Source organism: Cebidichthys violaceus, unplaced genomic scaffold (genome assembly GCF_023349555.1).
Source record: "Cebidichthys violaceus isolate CVI_PGR_0920_01 unplaced genomic scaffold, fCebVio1.0.p SCAF_6, whole genome shotgun sequence".
NCBI classification, from domain to species: Eukaryota; Metazoa; Chordata; class Actinopteri; order Perciformes; family Stichaeidae; genus Cebidichthys; species Cebidichthys violaceus.
In genome coordinates this window covers 8,459,493-8,478,729 of record NW_027176816.1, presented here as the reverse complement: position 1 = coordinate 8,478,729, position 19,237 = coordinate 8,459,493, and the positions used below count along the sequence as shown (strand labels likewise).

At 41.0% G+C, this 19,237-nt stretch overlaps 1 protein-coding gene across 2 annotated transcripts in view; it reads left to right on the top strand.

Annotated features, from left to right (window-relative positions):
- The first annotated feature begins 1,132 nt into the window (after positions 1-1,132).
- Positions 1,133-19,237, top strand: part of pex14 (peroxisomal biogenesis factor 14) — a 44,896-nt gene continuing 26,791 nt past the window's right edge. For both annotated transcript variants that reach the window (XM_068733232.1, XM_068733231.1), the window contains exons 1-2: positions 1,133-1,213; positions 2,723-2,773. In XM_068733232.1, the coding sequence (XP_068589333.1) occupies positions 1,163-1,213; positions 2,723-2,773 (102 nt within the window). In that variant the 5' untranslated portion in view covers positions 1,133-1,162. The remainder of the gene's footprint in view (positions 1,214-2,722; positions 2,774-19,237) is intronic.

Sequence of the window (19,237 nt, the reverse complement as noted above, 5' to 3'; positions counted from 1 at the left end):
GATTTAACAGTGGACTGACAAGAGACTGAGTCACTACAGATTATAATTTAGTTTGGTTAGATTTGTTCAACCAATACCACAGCCATCAAAACAACTAAAAAAGTGTACATACTTAAAATGTTTACGTTTGTTTGCATATCTCAGCTGCAGAATCTGTATTATCTGTTATTTGATCTTTTGATCAAAGCTGCACATAGTCTGTATATTTACAATCCTTATCACTAAAACTAACTCACTAAATTTGAACTTTCATTTCTTGACTTAATTTGAGGTAATTCCAAATAGTTTCTATACCACACAGGGATTATAGGCATTATCAAAAACTCGGACCATGAAGTAGTGAACTATACAGTATAATAAAAAGGGAGTGATTTTTGACACAGCCTCTGTCTTCAATGGAGTCTTGAAATGTGTCTGTCAACTTCTCTCGGGAAATATGAAGACAGCATTGTCTTTCCACTAGACATAATGGTCACAGTAGCTAAGTTCACTTCTTTTAATGTGTCACTTGGTGGAGATTATGAAGATTAATGTTCCAGTAATATTACAGCTTTTATAATGATATATCAGTCATACTGGCCTTGATTGACAGGATTGTCTTGGAGCAGCCAGACTCCGAGGCTATAGACCGGATTAGCAAACGGACATTGGGGACAACTGCTTCAGGCCCCCAGAATCTCAGGGCCCCCAGACTTCCAGGAGCATAAATGGCCCTATTTTCACAGTTTTGTTCTGTCTTTTAGATTCATTTAAGTAAGAAAATGCACCACAAAAGCAAAATATCTTCTCAAACAATAAGCAGCTGAGGGCTGTTCACTGCATTATTAATCTGGAGACCATCTTGTAGAGGGGCCCTGTGTCACAATGTTTGATTAATTATGTCTTTAATTTGTGTATTATTATGGTATTGCACATGCTTGGCCAATAAAGCGGAATTTGGTTCTGATTACGTTATTATAAGAATTATTGATACAATGTAAATTCATGTGATATTGTACTTGCTTGTAAACACAAGGGGCTCCTGACTAATTCTAATTAAGTGAATTCTGCTGTGTTTACTGAATGTAATCATTAACATTGTTTTTAGACAGACTTTATGGACCGTTGAGATCCGGAAAAGCAATCGAACGTGGCTCACTCGAGCAGCCTGTGCTGAAAGCGAATGAGGGATCGGAAGATGGCATCCACCGACCAACCTGATCCTCCAACACAGGTCTACATTTATGCAACTAGAACAATTAACTCTTGATGTCCAGACACGACAGTGGACTCTTATAGTGTGTTTAGATGTCGCGCACCTTGAATGCCTTCATTTTTTCGTTGTTACGTTTATAACCGCTCTGTTAGCTAAAGTTAGCGAGTTAGCATGCTTGCTAGTTAGCACGCTAGCTAGCTCCTTCAACGCTGTAAAAGTTGCCTCTCAGACATGCTTGCGTTGACAAGTTGTCCGAAAGGCCGAGCTGTCGTTCTTGTGCTGCAAACCACATGTTGCCAAAACTTGTATGGCTTGCTAACCTTGTCGGCTAGCTAGTTACCGTGACCATATGCACGTCTTTCCACCTAACCACGAAGTCTTCCCTCAGGCTCACTATCTGCAGTTAGTGACATGATGTGGAAAGGTCACTGTAAGTCGTGGATTGTACTCGGCTCTTTGCTTCCGCTGTTTTGGGTTTAAACTGACAAGCATTGAACGTCACGACAAACACATGTTTTAGTAAGTTGTGGCTCATACATGTGGCCATGGACAGCCTCTTCTACACTTTGTCTCTACATTTACAACCTCTTTAATTTCAGCAAGCAAATCGGAATTTACAATCAGAATGTACAATACGGTTACCAGAATTAAATGTGCTTAGTTCAAAACCATCATTGAAAGGTAGCTTTTGAAGCAGGAAAGAAAATTAAGTAAGGAACTGAATTCATGATTGTCATGCATGCCTACATTTACAAAACAATTACTGAATAATTAATAAACTGGTGCATGAGCACATATCTATCCAAAATGATCTAGACCTAATTATGCAGCATTAATGTGATAGATTGATCGACTGATCTGCTCACTGCAAATGTCACTGCTATCCAGTGGTGGAGGAAGTACTTGGATCTTTTACTTCAGTAAAAGTGTCAATACCGTGGTGATGAAACATTCTGTACTCAAGCTTTCACAATTTTAATAGTACAAAAGTATAAGCATCAAAATATACTTAAAGTACCAAAAGTAAAAGTACTCATTATTCAGAATGGCCCATTTTAGAATTGTATATATTATTATTATTATTATTAATACAGTAATGTGTAGATTACTTTACTGTTGCAGCTGCTAAAAGTTGGGACTAATTTGAAGTACTTTATATACTGTTTAGTAGCTTATGACTTCTCCACCAGGATAAATAAGGCCATATCTTAATTGATGATAGTGCATCGTAATTTATTTGTTGATTATGTTATGTATTTTTAGTCTGAATTTGCAAAGTAACTAACTAAATATACTAAACTAATGTACTGGAGTAAAAAGTACAATATTTATTTCAGTATTTAAGCAGCAGAAAATGAAAATATTCAAATAAAGTACCTCAACTTTGTACTTCCGTACTGTACTTGAGTAAATGCCCTTAGTTACTTAACACCACTGCTGCTAACTAAACATTGCTGCATTCAACCAACACAGCCTCTGTCCTCCAATAGATGGCAGTCTTATACAAGTGTTTGTTTATCTCCTCAGCCGGGCCTTCCACCTGGACATGATGCAGCAGCTCCCCCCAGAGAAGCACTGGTAAGGACTCAGTATTTATACATTACTTGACTGAAAAAGCATTTTGTACTAATTTAACAAACTAATTTAAATATGCATATTTGATGTAAGTGCTTATTAGATATATAAAGCAGGTTAGTTCATTTCATTTAGTCTCATGTTAAAGAAAACCTTGTTTTTCATCACAACAGATTTCACTGGTTGGTCCCTTTGCACTGATTAACTAGTGAAATCAGCTGCTGTAGTGTTGAGTGCGAATGAAACTCGTATCATATTTGAGGAATTGAGAGTTGTTGTTTTTGATCTAGTGACTTAAAGAAGTTGTTTTTCATTGTTTCGTCGACAAACTACTTTTCCTTAGCTAATCAGGTAGTATTACACATTCCCCAGTGAGATCAAGTGTCTCTGCTTCCAATTAGCAGTCAGTCACTTTAGCACTACACTGATGTCCCCAAGCCCATAATGAGAGTGTAATTTATGAGAGGTAAAACACATGGAGGAAAGCTCTGTTTTAGCAGTGGTTTCACAGTTGCTTTAATCAGAACCGTTTATTGCCATGGTATGTTGAACATACAAGGAATTTGACATGACGGGAGGTGCATAACATTTAACAATCAACAACAATCAACACAGTGTATAAACATATTCAAATTTACAGAGAAATATAAAATAAAGTGAAATATAAAATAAAATAAAGTGCACAAAAGAACCGATAACGGGACTATAAACAAGTGAGATGTAAGTGTAGTGTAAAAATACACTTTTTATGTTTTGCATTAAACTTTTACCACATTCCTTTGTAGTTTTTAGTTCAACCCATTGTTTTTCAATTTGGATCATGTCCCACAAATGGGTCCAGGATGTTTTTGAATTATTTCACCAATAGTCAGTCACCAATAAAAACAAACAAAGTAGACCGTGTCTAAGTCACACAGCATGAGTTTAGTCCTCCCTGCGCCTGCAAAAAACGAAATAAAGTTTCCTTAATTATTCTTGATGACGTAGGAGAAAAGTAAAGTAATATTTTAATGGCACTGCACCTTGAGTATTGCTTCATTGCTGCATTACAGTGACATAGTCATAAATATTCTGCAAAAAGCTATAGAAACAATATGGAATATATATGTTTTTGTTCTTCCTTTTTAATCATTATCTCTAAAGTCCTCCGTCCAAGTTGTGAATACATGCAAAGCCGGGAACATTTAATTAATGACAATAAACATCAGTTGTTTTCCAATAATGTGTGAAGGAAAGTGTTCATTAGACTTCGCTCGGCTCAAGCGATGACAACGATTATAGCCACAAGTTCTTGCCAAGTGGGGACAGAATACATCACAGGTACATTCACTGGGCTCATATGGGCACAGCATCCAGGTTCTAGGAGTGCTGTATTGTTCAGCCTACATGTCTCAATGTCATTCACCGCCATTCACTCTTCATCCTCCCCCCATCATCCCTTCATGCCAAGGCTAATTTAATCCTGGGGTTATTGATTGTGGGAGCATTCTCCCAGGCTTTCTTTCAATTTACTTCAATTTCATCATCCCAGTGCGCTTCAAGACTGCCTCCTCCAAAAAGGGAAGAAATTCTTGTTATGAGGGTCCTGATTCGAGACTGGTTGACAAGTCTCCCCGCACCACCACCGCCCTCACTTCCAACCCCTTTTCTCCTTTCTCTTTTTGATGAGCTGCTCTTTCCCAGTTAAGTGGATTATTACAGTAGGGATAATTCTTGTCACATGGCATTATTTGGATGAGGTGAATAATTGAAATTTATGTCTGAAAGGATTTTATCTGGATGAGAGGAAAGGGAATGCTGGCAGGGTTGGGAGGGCAGAGAGAGAGAGAGAGAGAGAGAGAGAGAGAGAGAGAGAGAGAGAGAGAGAGAGAGAGAGAGAGAGAGAGAGAGAGAGAGAGAGAGAGAGAGAGAGAGAGATGGGGGGGCACACACACACACACGTTTGTATAACATTTATGTGCACATGTGCATGTCAGACAAGCCAGTGTGTCAGGCTGGGGACACCAGTCATGTTAACAGGTTCTGACTCACCTCGCCCAGATCAGCAGGCCCTGGCACACGGCACGGCGTGGGCTCTCTCCTCTGTGGGCAAGAGGGCCCGGCTTAGGGGCCAGTACCGCAGCCTTTGCCACCATCGCAGCCCGAGGGAGCGGTCTGGACCTGCAGTTACAGAGAGAAAAGGGTTTGAGTGTGTGTTCCACGCTTGACTGGTATACCAGTCGCTGCCAGCCGCAGCTGTTGCCTCTGGCGCTGCTCTTTGCTCGCTCTCACCCCGTCTTGCTTGGTCGCCATCTACACCCCTCCCACCTTCCACTCATCACAACCCTGGCCTGTCTCTCGCCGGTGTCTCCCTAGTCTTTGTCCCCCCGCCCCTGCAGTGACACCCTGCGCTCATCCCTCGTCTCCTCCTATCACTCTGTCCTCATTGCTTTCACAATCCACCCAAACACATCAGAACAATAATTGTGTGTACAAATCCCTTTGATCACATCATTTAGAAAACAAGGTCAGTTCTGAAACAGTTCAGGAAATACAGCAATGTGATATCCAGAAGCGTAGGAGAACATTTTGATATGAGACTAAATATTGTATTGGATTGAATTTAAATGTTGTCTTTACCTCATCACAACAGTTGCATTAAGGAACTATTTTTATTTATTTGAATTCTCCACATTACTAACAGATATTTTCTTTCTCAAACTGTAGTTTGTGTATAAAAAATAAAACAAAAAACATTAATTGCCATAGTATCTTGTAAGTGTCAATATGGAGATTAGGGCTGCAACTTACAAATTATTTTCATTATCGATTAGTCTGCCGATTATTTTCTTGATTAATTTTTTTGTCTCTAAAATGTCAGAAAATAATAATAAATCCTTGTTCTATCTGAATATGAATCCAAAAGCCAGAGATTTTTGTTTTACTCTAATTTATGACAAAGAAAAGCAGCAAATCATCACATCCCAGTCTGGTTGTCCCTGACTTTGATTGTGAATTCTAATGTTTTTTGGTATCTCTGGTAGAATGAGGCCTGCTCTTTTCTTTCCACACACTGACAAACCACAGGCCCCAAAAGAAAAAGGTATGATGCATATGTGTGTGTGAGGATGCAAGCGTGTGGTTTACTTATGCAGGAGCTGCGTCTGTATACCATTCGCACACCTCTACGTGCACTTGGGCATACATAGTGTTAACTGTGTGTGTGTGTGTGTGTGTGTGTGTGTGTGTGTGTGTGTGTGTGTGTGTGTGTGTGTGTGTGTGTGTGTGTGTGTGTGGGGGGGGGGGTTAGTACAGCAGAGGGAGGGTGGTAATGGGAGGGGAAAAAGAATTGTAAGAAGAACATCCCCGGTCTCACTGCAACTTCAAAAGCTCCCCTTCCCCAGGATATTAAGCGACTGTGATGAAAAATTTAGCAAGCGTTAAATAAGCCGCTTTGAAGTGATCTGTTTTGGCTCAGCAGTCTCCAAATTTCCGTAGCCCCTCTGCAATAGCCATCACACTATTTGGGGGGGGGGGGGGGGGGGGGGGGCAGCAGTGTTAAGTGCAGGAGTTGTGGGGGACCTGGCAAGATGGCAGAGGACGTGCCAACCGTAATTGATCCAGCCAGCGACATGAAGGCACTGCCTCAGTTGTCTTTTTCTGGCTCTTTTTCACCTCATTTCACCTCCCTCTTCTGCTGAACCCCATGAGTCGCAGGCAGACAGATGTTTCTCATATGTTCGCTGTAAAAAGAGATTTCTTTTTTTTCTTCACTAAAGCGTGGGAGTGACACAAATGTATCACAGTGGTGATACCAGGAAGTCAGAGGTTACTCTCGGGTCTTGACTCAGTGTTTGTAAAACAATACGTCCTTTTAACACCCAGCTATCCTCTGCGTGTGTGTTTTCATTACTGGTTTATATGACTTGGACAATTATTTTTAAAAGAAGAAAAGAAAATAGAGCACATTTCAAGTGATTTGGACCTTTTTTACACTTCCACCTCCATAAAGCAAAAATAACAAGAAGTTAACCTCTTATTTAATCATTCATATTTCAATTCATTTCACATTCATCACTTTCGAAACCATTATTTAAATTTTTGAGTACTGCAGGTTTCAACACGCCCCAAATTAATTATTGGGGAAGAATAAGAAATGGGAGCCAGTAATGAGGCGGGTATGGTAACTCCATTCTGTCAAGAAACTAGGCTACCATTTAGTTAGTCAGGGGAACCTTCTCTGAGATTTTCCTTTTTTTCCTCTTTGCTCATTACTTTAATTGTAATTGTAATCCTTTATTGGAGCTGTCTGCAGTAAAGGAGAGTTATGGTCCGAGTGGGGGCGCGAGCCATAGAGATATTTCATGATTATTGGAGAAGACGGTCACTAGGTGGCAGCCACTAGTTCGGCCTCGCTGTAATTACTGGGTGGGAAGTGATGGCGAGAAAGAGTGTGTGTGTGTGTGTGTGTGCGTGCGTGTGCGTGTGCGTGTGTGCGCGTGCGTGTGTGCGCGTGTGTGAGTGAGAAGAGAGATTTTTCAGATTGTAACACACTCCTTGAAAGAGAAAAGTCAAATAAATCTGATCACCTGCCATCTCGCAGTCAATAGATTCAGTATCCTGTCACATTGACTGTAAACATGCTGAACGCTCTTGCAAAGGCACAGAACAAAGGCGTGTGCGGAAAGCATCAATCTTCATATTTTTATGTTTAATTTCACATACGTAAAGTTACTATGAATGTGATCTGAAGGCTGTATTTCACAGTGCCGGCTATAATGTGGAGTGATGTGGGATACGGAGATGACATGACAGCAATTTTGTGTGTGTGTGTGTGTGTGTGTGTGTGTGTGTGTGTGTGTGTGTGTGTGTGTGTGTGTGTGTGTGTGTGTGTGTGTGTGTGTGTGTGTGTGTGTGTGTGTGTGTGTGTGTGTGTTGTTTTTTTTTCTTCCCCATGCCCGTAGGTTTACTTGTGAAACATCTGCACACCACCGCTCGTTTCAGTGGTCGGGCTGAAGTTTTTCTCTTTTGAAAACGCTCAATTCTCTGTTTCTCAGTGCAACACTCATTGTGCATCATGCGCTGTTTGTTTCGGTGGTTAATGATACAGGAAGGGCCCTCCGTTTTATTGTTGCTGTGTTGCACTTTTCCCCCCCTCCTCACCCAACCCGGCAGCCAACCTCCTTAGAGGACTCCGTATGAATTCTCACTGTCATGTCCAAGGACGAGTGGCGCAGGGTCAGCTAATTGCTTTTATGATTATGATTTCACGTCAGATTTATCGTGCATGCTCGGAGCACATCTTCCAGGTCCTGCCGACGTTGCTGGCTCGGATGGGGGAAAATGAGTTTACAGCTTCTGGCTGTGACTTCTTGTTTAAGTGCAGGTCACACTTTTTGACTCATTAGAGTTGAACGCAGAGGGTGAATCACACTGGTTTTTCCTGTAAAAGCCTGTGTTTTTCTATGTCAGTAAATGTGCTTGTTTTCTCATCTTTGGCTTCATCGAAGCATTTCTTTACTTCGTCCTCAACATGTGCTAAAGTTTGGAGGTCACGAGCGGGGAATGACACAGACAAGGATTTTGGGTTTTTCTGGCGTTTGAACTTTTTACGAGCCATAAATCTCTCGTCTTCATTTCTGTTCTCAGATGAAATCATGACGCCTATTCCCCTCATAGTGTGACAGAGTTATCAGGCAACTTCTATTTGATGTCGGGGGACTTTTTTTTTTTTCTGATGGTTCCTCCCACCTCTTTGAAAATGATGAGCACAGATGAGTCCAACCCATTTGATACATTTTATTTTTGCGGTTTTCTGTGGACATCTGCATCACTAGCCCTCCGACAATAGTGTCTTGATCTTTTGGATTTTTTGGATGAGAACATTGGAAATCCTTTAATTCACTGTAAAGTTCACGGTAAATGAAGAAGAAGCTGTTGTCACTGTGTGTCATTAATACGCATATTTTATGTAGATACCAGAGTCTCACGTCGTGGCTCCGTGGCTCTTTGATTTGTTGCAGTAATTTGACCTCGCTCTGACCCGCCTGGCTGGGCCGCAGTGTGACTCGTGACAGATGCACCCTGGGAATATGGTTTGGATAGTTCTCCGATGCTCGAGAGGAATGTTAAAGCTAGTTTTACCCAAAGTTCATTCTGGAGACACATGTAAAGTCTGTGATTAAGCCCAATTCAATGAACTATAATGAATACTTAGGGCTTTATTTGCAGGGTTTTTCGTCTCTGCGAGTACATTAATGTAAACAGGATGGTAACAGAGCTGTAATTTCCTATTCTCCCACAATTTAGTGAACTGTCATAATATGTTTACTTAAGAAATGATAGAAATACGACACCACTTTAATTACAGCGCAGTCATTTTGCCTCGATATACTTGGGAAAGTGGCCTTATTGAGCCGAGCTTCCTTTTATACTCTCTATTCTCCTTTGTAATTACTTCAGCTTGATTTATCGTCTTTTCTTTGTGTTTATGGTTGTAAACTGCTCGAGTGAGTAACTTGGTCTGAGAGTGGCTTGTCTCCTCGCAGCGAGGCTGGAAATCTCCCGATGAATCTGAGATGTCTCCGCTGTCAAGACTGCTCACATCGCTCTCAGCCTCCAATGTCACTTTCAAGGCATAATTACACAAGTTGTGTTGATTAGTATGAGAAGCAATTACGCCGGCTTTCCGCCGCAAATGGAGAATGTGATGGCCCTTGATTGACAGGAAGCATCCTGGCTTTAATAAGTAAATGACTATGGTAATTCAGGTACTGAGACCCCTTTTGATTTGTCAGCATCTTTCTAATTTTTGTGATGTCCTCTGATTTTAATGAACATGAATTTGATTGAATCCCCCCGTCATTTCCCCGTTCCCTGCACCCATCCGTCTGTCTCGCTCCTCTCTGACCAGCAAGTGCTCTCACGAGGGAGCCATACGCTCACGCTCTCAGAGCCGTCCCGAACAATCCTGCTGCCGCTGCTGAATTATTTCTCTGTGAATGAATCCAGTGTGTAAAAAAAAAAATAAGACCAGATTAAATGAACAGCATGCGGGTTTTTGGCACACTATTCCAAATGCTTTTTAGCACATCACGCTTTTCACGAGTGTGGGAAATCAGAGGAAAAATTATTTGTAATTGACACTTTGGGGAACATTTTTTTTTCTCTTTTTATCTGGCTTCCCAGTAAGTTATTAGCTGTTAATTTGTCGGCAAGCTCCCCTACAGCGCCAGATATTTGTTCAAATGCTGGGATCCCCTCAGTGCATTTGTAACTACACTTCTGAAAACGCTGCCCTGTCTAATTATGTAATATACTGCCTTTTAGGCAAGTTTCTTTTAATTGAATAATATTAGTTTGAGCTCAGCGTAAGCTATTGGAACAGCGATACTTGAAAGAGCTCTTTATACTGTATAAAATACACAGTGGTGTACTTTTAACATGTAGCTTAAACAAAGTCTGCCATTTACTCATTTTATAGATCCAAAAGTCTTATCGATTCTAAGCTTTTACACTGTGATGTGTGTATTTTTAGATTTTTTAATTGAGGCCAAACATTTAAATAATGCTGAAATGTGATTGGCTCACCCCTCAGTCTCATATTTCTTTCTTTTGTTAACCACAGTTGGCCTAATCAAGTAATTCCCTGTTTGTCTTAGTAACCCCCTATAGAGTCATACATGCATAAATATAATAAAATAATTTGCTCTTGCACTCCCTAGCCCAGCTGTAATTTATATGGATTGAATGAGTGCTGCATTGTGGAAAAGCACGAGTGGACCAAATGCTCGTTTGTCACCTCTAATAAATGTTGGAATGTAAATTATGAAGTTATGCTTCAGATGTAAATGCACTTTATTCCAGTCCTTTAATGTAAACAGCCCACTCCAATACATTAAGGGGGGTAGGGGGGGGGGGGGGGGATTTGAATTTTGACTGTTTTCATAATCAATAATAAACACAAAAGAGCCTAGATGGGGAACGTTATAACATATCTGAAGTCTGGTTCATAAATTATTGCATGAAAGCAGGCTTGTACACCAAAAATGTAAATACATTAATGTTATTAATAATGTAGTGACTAATAGTTCTATCAAGACTGTAATAGCAGTTTAATGGAATATGACAGCAAGAATGTATTACACTTCTTACATTTAGACGGGACCTTACATGACATTTATCAGGGATTTCTGAAACAATTTTTTTGATTATTTTTTTTAAGTTAATTGCTTCTCTTCTCCCCCCGGCCCCGGTGTCTTCTCTGGAAGAGGGGCTAAAACTGGTAATGGATATTAATTAATATGTGTCACTTTTCTAGGTTTGATTAAAAATAATGAAAGCAAAATGCTAATGGGATTTCAGAGTTTCTCTGTGTGTGGCACCCTGAGATTGTGGCGTTATCTGGGGAATCTGGAAAAAAAGAGATAGCTGGCTGTACTCTCTCCAGGCTAAAAAGAAAGAAACTGAGATAAAATATCTTAAAACCCGCAAAAATAGAGCACTTACGTGAAAACTTTGCACTCTAATTAGCCTAGCTTTAGATGTGTGATACAGAGGTGCATCGTCTGTAAAGTTTTCAGTAAAAGTTGAGACTGGCGTGCAAATCATCATCTTCTCAGAATGATGTTATCAGATGAGGGAGTTTTATTTCTCAATGAAAGACACACGTGAATCATTTCTGACAAGCTGCTGTCTTGGCAAGTTGTTTTTCTCTAATACATGGATACATGGACCTGTCTGCGTTGCTTTCCAAGTGTTTTTTGGCCTTTCATTTAAATGAGACGCTCCCCGTGCTTCTTCAAAATTGAGCTACACTTCACTTGGCACTGATTATAGCGGGACGTCTAAGCCTTCCTCCGTAGTCCACTACTGTCAGCATGGGGAACCCTTGCCAAGACTTCTTTGTGTCTGTGTGCTGTCTTCAGCAGAAAGAGGCTATCATTAAGGTGGGGCACAAGTGTAGACCAGCAGTGAAACAGAGGCTGGCACAGTAAAAAAAAAAAAAAGCAACCTGACAATTATCCAACACCTGGACCGGCTCCCCTCCCTGGCATGTGCGTCCAGACTGTCGACTTCTTGTTAATGCAGTGATTAACAGGAAGATTGCATTTGTTTTCCTGTGCAGCTCTCCTGGCAGCGCTGCTTTGCTTTCTCTTTGATTAAAATAGTGGATGAATGAATGCATTGTGGCTCATGTCATGAACTTCAAAAGAAAGGGAGAGCATGAGATGATAGAAATGTAAAAAGAAATGGAAGAAAGGCCGAGGCCTCTTTGTCACTTTAATATTGTGGCCTGAAATCATTTGGAATAGAGCAAATGCTCACATTTTAAGTTATTTACTGTCACTACGTGACTTGCCCTGATCTATTAGACTTCCATACGGTGTTGAAAGTAGTTTTAGGTATCATGGGGACGAGAAAAAAGGGGAAGTGAAGGGTCTTCGTCAAACGGCCCGTACTTTTTGAAATGCAGAGAGAGGCATTGTCATGTGTTTTCTGTGTCAAGGTCGACAGAAAATGTCAGAACAGGTGCGCGTCTGCTGCTGAGCTGCTTGCCAACTCAGCCCCTTTTGCCGTAACACGCCACCCCGCGTGACATTATGGTGGTTCACTGTGGGTCGTCTCTTCTTCTCTTTCTTTTGGAGGAGCCTGGTTAAAACATGTATTCCCCCCGTCACCATGTGAGTTGATGTAGAGTTCAGACGGGTGTCGACGCCGAAACGTTGGCCACTGTCTCCGATTGTCACGTAGTCACAAAAAGTATGGGTGCTGTGCAGGAGTGACGTGCAACATTCCTTTCTGATTACTCCTTTTTTCTTCTTTTTTTTTTTCTCTCTCCTGCTGTTGTGATCTGATTGAATCTTCCCATTTTAGGAGACATTCTTTTAAAGGAGAGGGAACCCTGTGTTTTTTTTATGGTTAATTAATGTTCTTGGCCTTCTGAGGAAGAAGACAGTACATTAAGTACCTCTTCAGTGTGTGTGTGTGTGTGTGTGTGTGTGTGTGTGTGTGTGTGTGTGTGTGTGTGTGTGTGTGTGTGTGTGTGTGTGTGTGTGTGAGAAATCTTTGAATCTTTAAAAATCGAAAAATCTGGGATTTAAAAAAAAAAAAAAAAGCGTTTCATGACAGCCGTGATTTATGGCAGAATGGATGAAGTAGTTTCGTAGTTGTGCTGATTTATATCGTTGTTGTGTCACATATAGTTTTTACAGTCTGCTTCAGCCAACTATGTCGCAAAACCTGAAAATTGTGTCTGAACTTTCTCAGAAGAGGTGGATAATGTTTAGGTGTGGCATAAATCGAACTGTCACGCATGCCTTTGTCACTTTATGACATTTTATAACCACTGAAATCTCCAGCGTGTTGCCTCGCCAGCTCAGAAAGGTTGAAATGAAGCATTATTATTCGATCTGACGAGCTGTCGTGTTTGTGTCCTCTCTGGCGTCGGGTTAAACAAGAAGAAAAGAGAACCGCTACTTCCACGACCCCGATGAGTGTTGTTTTCTGACACCGTCAGCACCGCACTCTTTTTTTTACGCTTGTCCTGTTTCTTGAGGTTAGATTCTTACTGGCAGCTGGAAGCCTCCAGAAAAGGGGAATTAGCCAACATTTTTCTTTGTCACTTTGTGTGATCAGGAACAGACTTTTGCCTGCTCTCTTTCTCTAAAAGCAAAACGAAGACCCACTGCCCCGAAGTTTCCTCCCTCATTCAATGGTGACTTATCTGCTGCTGTAGACGTGTGGCCCAATGGTTTGGCGAGTGTGTCTAAATGTTTCTGACAGGTCTCAGTGAAAGACAGGCCGCAAGGGTGAACTGCCATGCAGTTGCCCCCCCCCCCCCCCCCCCTCGACTCCACCTGTATCGCCCCTGACCAGTAGATGGCGGTGTTAATCTTCTCTGGCTGCGCGCCTGCCTTTGATGCGTCTCCCTTTTTTAACGCCATCCCTCTCCTCTCCGTCTCTCTGTGGCACTCCTCTGAGGAAAGAGGGGTCTCACCCCGTGTGGAGGGTCATGCCACCAATTCCTGGCCTTCTTTGAAGACCATGAAATCGCTGATCCAAGACGCACGATTAGTGCATTCAGCCTATTGACTAGAGACGGGCTGACGCGCGATTATAATGTCACTGGAATGTCACAATCTGCCTTGTTGTCTTTGTGAGCGTGCTCTCATCCGGTGGCACAGTGTACCCAAGAAGGAATAATTTGATCAATAAAAAGGACACCTCTCTCTCTATTGTCACTGGCCTCTCTATTCTCGTTTTATTAGTCCATTTGGCAGGCCGAAAAGGGCCGCTCATACAACTGATGCCAACCACGCTGCATCTTCACCCGGGCTCCCTGCTTCATTTACAGTGCTTCACTTCAAGTTGCTGTGTGTGTATTGCAGGGTGTGTGTGTGTGTGTGTGTGTGTTTGGGTGGGTGCTGCCTCAGTGAGAGGAGCGGTTTGGATCAACAGAGGAGGATAGGCTTGTCACTGTAAGTTGCTCGTGACGGAGGCGGCTCTTCTTCTGACACCACAACACAACTTCTGTGGTGTGTCGCTTGGACACAAGCTTCACGTTGTTTGCTGCTGGTGCCGCTTGCGTTTTGCCTCAATCAGCTAATTGAATGTGAGAGGCCTTGATGATATGAAGGACAACACAAACAGCGATGGCAGTTTTAAAGGAAAGCCTTTGTGTCTGTTAATGTGACTACAGACGATTGTTTTCCCCATTTCTGTTCACAAAGAACTTTTCAACTCTTTATTTGATGATAAAAACTTGTATTTTTAAAATGTTCATCTTTGAATATTTTTATTGACCGCAGAACAGTTTTTGTTACTTTTTAAAGATTTATATGTAATATGATTTTAAGTGTGTAAGTTGTCATGTTTTTAAAGTTTTTTTCTTATATTTTACGTAAGATTTTTGGTAACATAATCTACTTTACAAGCACATTTTTTTGTTATTCCATTGTGTTTGGTTAGGGTTGTGATGAAATGCATAAAGGCACACTTTGTTGTTCGCCGCAGAACGCTGTCATTGACACAAATTGACGTTTGTGTGTTTTGGGAAGTACCAAAATGTAATTTTCATCAGGAGAAAATGAAAGTCAGCGAGCAAAGATCAGTGACCAACATTTATATGCAGCCTTATATTTTTATTGCATTTACATTTTTTTTTCATGTACTTGATTTTCATTTCAAAACTTTTCATACGCAACACATTTCGAAACCCAAAAATGTAACCACCTTATTTAGCATATTCCTGGTCTGGAGTTGCACTCTCTTGTGTTAAGTAACGCTCGCTCCCCATACTGAAGAGCACTGCTTGTCACAGAATGTCATCATTGACTGTAAAAAGAAAAAAGAAAAAGAAAAGCTTCGAATTACAGGAAAGAGGCACTGCATTAAAGAACAAAGGAGATCGATGGCAGTACATTAAATTTTATGCGAATGAAAAAAAAAAATCAACTAATTAAAATTGATTACTCCTGCTTTGTAAATGTGTTTCTGAATTAAATTATTGTATGAAAACATTTTGACCAATCGAGGAGCTGAGGAAGTATCCATTACTGGATTGCAGCTGAGAAGGGGCTTGAATGTTTTGTGGTGGCTAAGTAGTTTGTTGTGCTGCGCTGCGACTCCCCCACTGCTAAAGTGCCACGGGTTAATCTCTGATGACCCTCATCTCTCAGAGCAGCTCCAGACTCACGGTTTGGGCCTTTTACCTGAATTAAAAGGAATTTGTGGGCTATAGAAGTATTTTTTTGTCCAAAGTGGGCGAAAGTGAGGTGTCACTGGCGGAGTCGCTGCTCTTTAGTCATTGAGGGGCTCTCGGGGCTCTCTGGGCCCCGCTGGGGACGTCCTTATCTAAACAGTCATCTGTCTCGCTAGTTTAGCAAGGGCAACCCCAGGCAGCACGGCCGACGGCTGCACATTAAGAAATGTCAGACTCTGCTTTATACCGTATTTCTCAAGCTAGAATTGGAATTGGCTGGATGCCACATGTTTCCCTTCAGTTTAGATCTCACAGGAATAAAAAGAAATGCTTCACTTTGCTGTTGCATCATCTTATTTTTTTTAAAAACACTTTGCTGTTTGCGTGAACTCTGGTTTCTTCGTCCTGCACTAAAATGTCTTTTTAATCTTGTTTATCGAGATCTTGAAAGAGGCTGACTTATTATTTCTAAACCACAACCTTTTTTAAAAACACTTATTTTTGTTTTCAGACATGTCATAACTTTAAGTTTACAATATGAAGGAAGGGAAGGAATCACATAACATCTTCATGCATACCCGACATATTGAATCATAAATATATGTGTCTACAGTTTTGAAATATTATTTAAAAATTGCTTTCTTTCTCTCCAAAAAAAGAGCGGGGAAATGAACCGTTTTTACAGCTTGGTGGTGTCCTCGCTGGATCAAACGTGCTCTAGCCCCCAGTGTTTCTCACCGCTGAACCGACTCAACTCTTCCATGTTGGTGATGACAGAGCTGTGATAGGGAAATGCTGCTGAATGGAAAGTTTAGTCTGTACATGCAGTGGACTTGAAAAAAAAATTGTCCACCAACCCTCCCACCCCTTTTACAAAAATTGCATAATGTGCTTTTGATGTCATGATCGTAGCCTTGCCCATGGCTCTAACACTGACACAGATACAACGCTGTCTGTTATTTTTAAACCTTTGCAAAGCAGATGTCAATGAAGTTTTCCATGACCCTTTTTTCATCTATGTCGACTCTGATCTTTAAATTTTCAAAAGTTACAAGCATTCGATAAAGATTGACTGCATTCACAGAAGAGAATAAGACAGACAAAACCAAAGCACCGTATTTACCCTTCTACCTATTTTACTGTTTCAACAGATGTAAAAGTCGGTTTAAACTACCTCATAGTTTGTCAGGAGAAGGAGAAAAAAAAGCCTGTTTTACCCATACTCCTTTTGTCAGATTTTAACTGAAGTTGAGTTTCGGTGGTGGTGGTTCATTTAGTTTTCTCACATTGAAAAGCACTGCCCCAAAGTGAAGAAGACACAAAGACACAAAAAGCTCCTTTTGTACAGTCATTGTCAGAGTGGTTCGGCTCCAGCAGAGCCGTCGAAGCTCCTGCAGTGTCTGATGTGGAAGTTAGCTAAATGGTCGGGTCTGCACCTCACTTCCTGATGTCTCTCAGGGTCAATAATCCCCTATTGCTGTTCCCATGAGGCCTTACTTCCTCCGCTAAAGGTCACAGCAAGGCGGGAAAGATGTCACAATTAGAAGGGCATTTAAAGCTGCTCTTTTAAAAAGATTAAAAAGCACTGCTGGCCACATCAAGCAGTCAGGCGACTAACGGAAACACAATAATTGCATTAAAACTTCATTCCTTTCTGGTCGGGCTCTGGTATCAGAAAGGTATTGGGTTAAGTCATTTAAGACAGCTGCCCCTGATAGCAGATCATCCATGAAAGCACCAAATTAATATAGAGCTTCATTTTTCGCCGTCTCTCATTTTCTCTCGCTTTTGGTCCTCCAAACGTGTGTTTGGGGGGGAAATTTGAGACCAACCTAACACAATCTTTGTTCATGTCTATCAGTCTGTTATTATATCAGGGGCACTTCTCCACAAATGTACAGGCCGGGGCAATTTGGAATGAATTGATTCACACTGAGACTGAATCCTATACTTGCTAATGATTTCCTTTTAGCCCCTCCATTGTACCCCCCCCCCCCCACACACACACACACACACACACACACACACACACACACACACACACACACACACACACACACACACACACACACACCACCACCGCACACACAGACACACACACGCACGCACGCACACACATACACACACACACACACACACACACACACACACACACACACCTTCTTCTAGTTCCATCTTGCCCTTTGAATGTCTTCGTTGTTGCAGACAAAATGTGTTGTATACTTTTTTTGTGGAGTTGATGACATGGATTAAGGCGTTGCTTAGAGTATGGGAATTTATTTTTCTGCAAAAAAAGAAAAGGCCTAAATGACTTTTTACAATTGAATCGTTGTAAGATGAGTGTAATATTTGAATCAAAAGTTTAAAAGCTGCTGCGGGAATAACATTGTTAGTTAACTGTTTTTTTGGGGGGGTTTTGGCCCAAGTAATTGGACTAAAAACAAGAGTCTTGAATCATTTCTTAGGAGGTATCTTGTAAATCTGTTGTGGTTCAAATGTTTATTTCAAATACTGAAACTTACTGGAACTTCAACGACTGAAACCAGCCAAAAGAACCAATCATAAGGTGTACAGTGTGTTGCAGTTTCTGTATAGCAAAGTCTGAAGATCCTGAAACCTCCTTGATGCACACCTGCACAATATCCATAGGCCTTACTGTATATTATAGTTAAGTGCAATTACTAGTTAAAGCAAAAATATACAACTGGTTACATAGATTTCCTCAGGCGTCCAACCATGTGGTTCGAATCTAATTGGATTTTATCCTCATTTCTCACAATTTAAGTTATCACAATTGTAATTTTCAGACAAGTGCAGAGCAAAGTCTTGTCCAATTCAAACTCAATAACACTGCTTTAATCTTGTCCGTTCATCAACTTCACTCTCTTTAAGTGTGTTGGTTAATGTTATCTCTTCCTATGATTGAGTTTCCCCCTCTTTTTCGGCTTTACCTGACACTCTATTGGTTATTTGGTTTGTAAAGATTATTGCTCTTAACATGGAGCACTTTTGGTGCATTAGCAGTCAAAGCTTTACAACAAGCTTTACAAAAGAGTCGTTGATTTAACCAAAAAGTATTCGCCAGTTTTCCAAAAGAAAGGAAATTCTCCATATTTTTAAAATTGTAGTTATTTACATTGCCGGCCCAAATGTGCCTTCTACTGTTATCCATAGCACACAACCCCCCCCCCCCCTAAAAGCCCAGTTGTGTGCTACCCAACACTATAACTGGGATGATCCATAAGTCAATAACAAGACAAGACTGAAATCTCTGCAATGTGGTTATAATTGATTGAGATGTCTGGGTGGAACTTGTGCAAAGCGTCATCTGCTAAGAAGTGCACTTTTCCTCTCCCTGAAGATCTACCACTACAGTTTTAACCAAATGGACAGTTGCCTCATTAGCTTGCCGCTGAGCTAGCTGCGGCTCTTACCAAGATGTCATACTTACGCCTATTAACATTGACACAATTTTCCTGTCAATGTTGTGCTCTTGAAATTTTGAGAATGCAAACAAGGTTTGCTCATTCAGCATTTTCTCTCTCTATTAGGCCATTACCTCACAGGGCCTACATCTCTCACGTTATTTACTGAAATAAATATTATAATATTAGATTTCAATGTATTTGTTATCTCTGGTTTCTGCCTTTTACCACAAGTAGTCTCATTGGCTCACTTACTTGGAGCAGTAAGAGCTTTGCCAAGAGCACAATAATTTTGTCTTGTTATCAAAGTGGATATTTTCTCCGTGTTTTGACTGTATCTTTCGGCCCAGAACATCAGTT